Below are 3,755 nucleotides of genomic sequence, written 5' to 3'. Positions count from 1 at the left end.
TAAAGGAACTGATTGAGGCATTTAACATTATAATTATTAAGCTACTTATAGAATGTAGAAGTACTGATAATAAACCCCTTATTAAAAAGTTAGGTAATTTTAATACAAATAATAAGAAAATACGTTTAGGTTACAATCTATAGCTTTATTGTACTTTTTTTTTACTTATAGCTTATTACATTAATAGTAAAACTGTATTTAGTACATGTTTAACTACTTTTATAATTGCTGTACTATTCGCTTATTTAAGTAGTAACTTTATACATGAAGTATCTTTAATGATTGATGGTAAAACAGTAGCTATAGAGGTTATTCAATTAATTTTAAATAGTTTATTATCCCCTATTTTTATCGAGTCTATTTCATTACATATGAATATACGTTCACAATTAAATCTATAGTATACCCCAAATAGTAATGGTAATTCTAATCTTACTATGCAAACCTAAAGCATGCAAGCTTTATATTTTAGTTCTAATATCAACTTTGCTAGATACCTTGAAAATAGGTGTAGAATATTATCTAAAACAAAGGTACTTTACCAATTTGTAATCGTATCTATGACATTAAATGAATTGGTCATAACTAAACATTCTAGTAACGGTCAACGTTTGTTACAACTATTCCCAAAGCTTCGTAACAATATACCTTGCTTCGTAGAAAGTTTACATGTAAATAAATTTAGTACCACAGTTATATGGATATACGGTAAAATAAAACATGTTACAGGGAATAGAATTATAGATGCGATAAAAGAAATGTAGTAGTATTAAATTTAGGTTTTGTATTTGAATTAGGTAAAATGCGTTATATATTCTTTTAAAAATTTTTCTTAAATCGAATAATTAAATTTATTAAGCCTATTTTCGCATAAATTATAATTTTATTATAAATATATATAAAGCTATCACTTATTGATTTTTAGCCCTTAATATGAATTGAACATATATCATAATATTAACAGTATTCCGCTCTACCGTTGAGCTATAAAGGCTTATAGGTGATATTAAAATAAAATATATTAATTTAAATATCAGGTTACTATGATTCGAACATAGAAAATCCTCAACCCAAATGAGGCGCCTAACCAACCCGGCGCTAACCTGTTTTTTTTTTTTTGATTATATTATTATTAAATCTTAATTTAATATAATTAAGGCAATCTTTTTAATCAGGCTGTAAATTGACGAGTATTAGGATACATACGGTTAGGGTTATAATTAGGTCTGAAAACTCTATTCATAACACGTATGTATTGATTGTCTTGTGGAGATAATGTCTCGCTGTTTTGAGAATGATAATCCCTATTTCTAAGCAATTCCATTCTATTGGCTAAATTAGTGGCGTAAGGTTGATTACTAACTGTGTTGTTATAACCGTTAGCTATTACCGAATCTCTAACTGCAGTTTCTTGTGTACTTGAGAAACCATCAGTATAAGCGATATCCTCAGGAATATTACCTAAACCGTTATTATTCACTGCGTTACCTTGATTAGCTAAACCGTTATTATTTATTCCATTTCCTTGGTTAGCTAAACCGTTATTATTCACTGCGTTACCTTGATTCCCTAAACCGTTACTATTCTCCATTAGCATTATATGATCTTGTTTAATTCCCATTTCTGAATAATGATAAATTAAACATTTAAATAAACTTAGTATACTAAAAAAAGATATAAATTCCCAACTAAACGGCTCTAATAACGATGAAGTAATATGTAAAACATGATAGTAAAATGCCCTTAGTGTAATTGTAAATAAAACTGTAAAACCTAAATTAATAAAAAATTTTTTATTCATTATAGATAAAAATCAATTTTTCATAGTATACTATTAAAAAACATGGTGATGATTTGTAAACTGTTAGTAATATATGAATCCCAGTTCATTATTCATATATCGCGTATGTTTTAACATAAACTTGTTATTTTTTGCTAGGACAGTTACCACCTATCAAACCTATATCTAGCTATATATCAGTTCATATTTTTATTAGAACTTACTTTATTTACATCAGTCCAGGTTTTTAATTCGAACTTGGCTGCTTTCAGTATCTAAAGTTGCTTATATAAAAAATTAGACTCTTTATTTATGTATTATTTATTCTGATCTTTTCAGCACCTATTATATAAACACCTTTAAATTTAAAGAAAAGCTTCACTATTAATATATTTGCTCTATGCGTATTATTTACTTATTTTTGTTAAAAAAAAATATTCTTCACTTATTTATGTATTATTTCTGTATTATTTATAGAAGTTATACTTAATAAATATATCCTAATAAATATAATAGCTACCTTTATTAAAAACCATTATAAAATTTTTATTTTATAACAGGCTTATTAGTATCTTTAGATACTTTATATACATGTATATATATTAATATCTTTAAATATTTTTAATGCATATATATTTTTTTTTATACTAACCAAACCCTAAGTAAAAATAGCAATATGTTTTTAAAATTAAAAAAAAAAAAATTACATTACATATTATTAATTAGTTTGTTTAATTTATTATTTATTTACTCATGTCGTTTTTTTTTAATAAAATCGATAAAATTTTGCATTCCATATTATTAATTAGTTTGTTTAATTTATATTATTAGATATTTTTTTTTATACTGGCCAAACTCTAAGTAAAAATAGTAATATGTTTTTAAAATAAAAAAAAAAAAAATTACATTCCATATTATTAATTAGTTTGTTTAATTTATTATTTATTCACTCATGTCGTTTTTTTTTAATAAAATCGATAAAATTTTACATTACATATTATTAATTAGTTTGTTTAATTTATTATTTATTTACTTAGCAATAAACTATTAATATAATGCTATTATTTTTTACCTTATAAAACGATATATAACGTTTATTGCAAGGTATTATAAAAACAATAATAATTTTTTTTATAAACTTTAATGTATAAACGTGAGATCGTTTGTCTGTACAGCACTAATTAAATTGGTGTTCCTCAAGATGTTTTGTCAGGTATTCTTATAATTATTAAAAAAAATGATGTGTAAAAGTTTAATTTCAAGAAGTTTAGGTGTTAGATGATTCTCTAGTAAACCTAACAAAACAATAACTCAAGTTTATTTTCGAGAAGAACATTTACAAGATGTTGAAGCTTTTAATAAGTGTCTGAGTTTAAGTGGGTTATCATTACATGAAGTTTATACAGCTTATATTAAAGTTAGATATAATGTTGATCACTTCTTTATGTTGGGTAATCAAATTGGTTTTAGTTACAAAGGATTTTCATCAGGTAGTGAACTATTTGATATTATTAATTTAAGATTGTCTAGTTATTATTCTCAGTATAATATTGATATAGAGGATATCGAGTATTTTCAGGTTAAATTTATTTTATTAGATAGAAAGTTCTATAAAGATTTTATGATAAGTGCAGATGTTGTTAAAGATATGAAGAGAGTTGAAAGGCAAAAAACTAAAATGGCTCTAAGTGTACCTGATTATCAATCACTTTATAAATCTTATGCACCTTATTTTTCCCCACAATAGCGCAATCTTTGTTTAAAAGCAATGAGGTAAGAAGTCTCACTTTGTCTAGGCAGCAGCTTTGATTTTAAAGCGATGACGTAATAAGTTCCACTTGAATAAGGCAAGAATCTTGATTTTAAAGCAAGGATGCTAAATGCTCCGCTTTTATTAGACAGAAATATAATCCGAAGCAAGTTGTATGACTCATTGCGTGACTCATACTTGTCTGAAAGAACCAGACTGCTATCT

At 25.0% G+C, this 3,755-nt stretch overlaps 1 protein-coding gene and 1 non-coding gene across 2 annotated transcripts; both read right to left on the bottom strand.

The window, feature by feature from the left end:
- Positions 1 to 923: 923 nt before the first annotated feature.
- MYCFIDRAFT_t83 lies at positions 924 to 994 on the bottom strand. The gene has a single exon. It is a non-coding gene; the product is annotated as a tRNA-Asn (tRNA).
- Positions 995 to 1,167: 173 nt separating this feature from the next.
- MYCFIDRAFT_209429 (uncharacterized protein) lies at positions 1,168 to 2,428 on the bottom strand. Its single transcript, XM_007934498.1, has 3 exons — positions 1,403 to 2,428; positions 1,235 to 1,358; positions 1,168 to 1,176 (listed from the first exon to the last, which is right to left on the bottom strand). The coding sequence occupies exons 1-2, from the start codon at positions 1,799 to 1,801 to the stop codon at positions 1,356 to 1,358; spliced, it is 402 nt and encodes a 133-aa protein (XP_007932689.1). The 5' UTR covers positions 1,802 to 2,428; the 3' UTR covers positions 1,168 to 1,176; positions 1,235 to 1,355.
- Positions 2,429 to 3,755: the final 1,327 nt, after the last annotated feature.

The sequence above is a fragment of the Pseudocercospora fijiensis genome, assembly GCF_000340215.1.
Source record: "Pseudocercospora fijiensis CIRAD86 unplaced genomic scaffold MYCFIscaffold_85, whole genome shotgun sequence".
Classification (NCBI taxonomy): Eukaryota; Fungi; Ascomycota; class Dothideomycetes; order Mycosphaerellales; family Mycosphaerellaceae; genus Pseudocercospora; species Pseudocercospora fijiensis.
The sequence above is the reverse complement of the archived record's forward strand: the minus strand, read 5'-3'. Positions and strand labels throughout refer to the sequence as shown.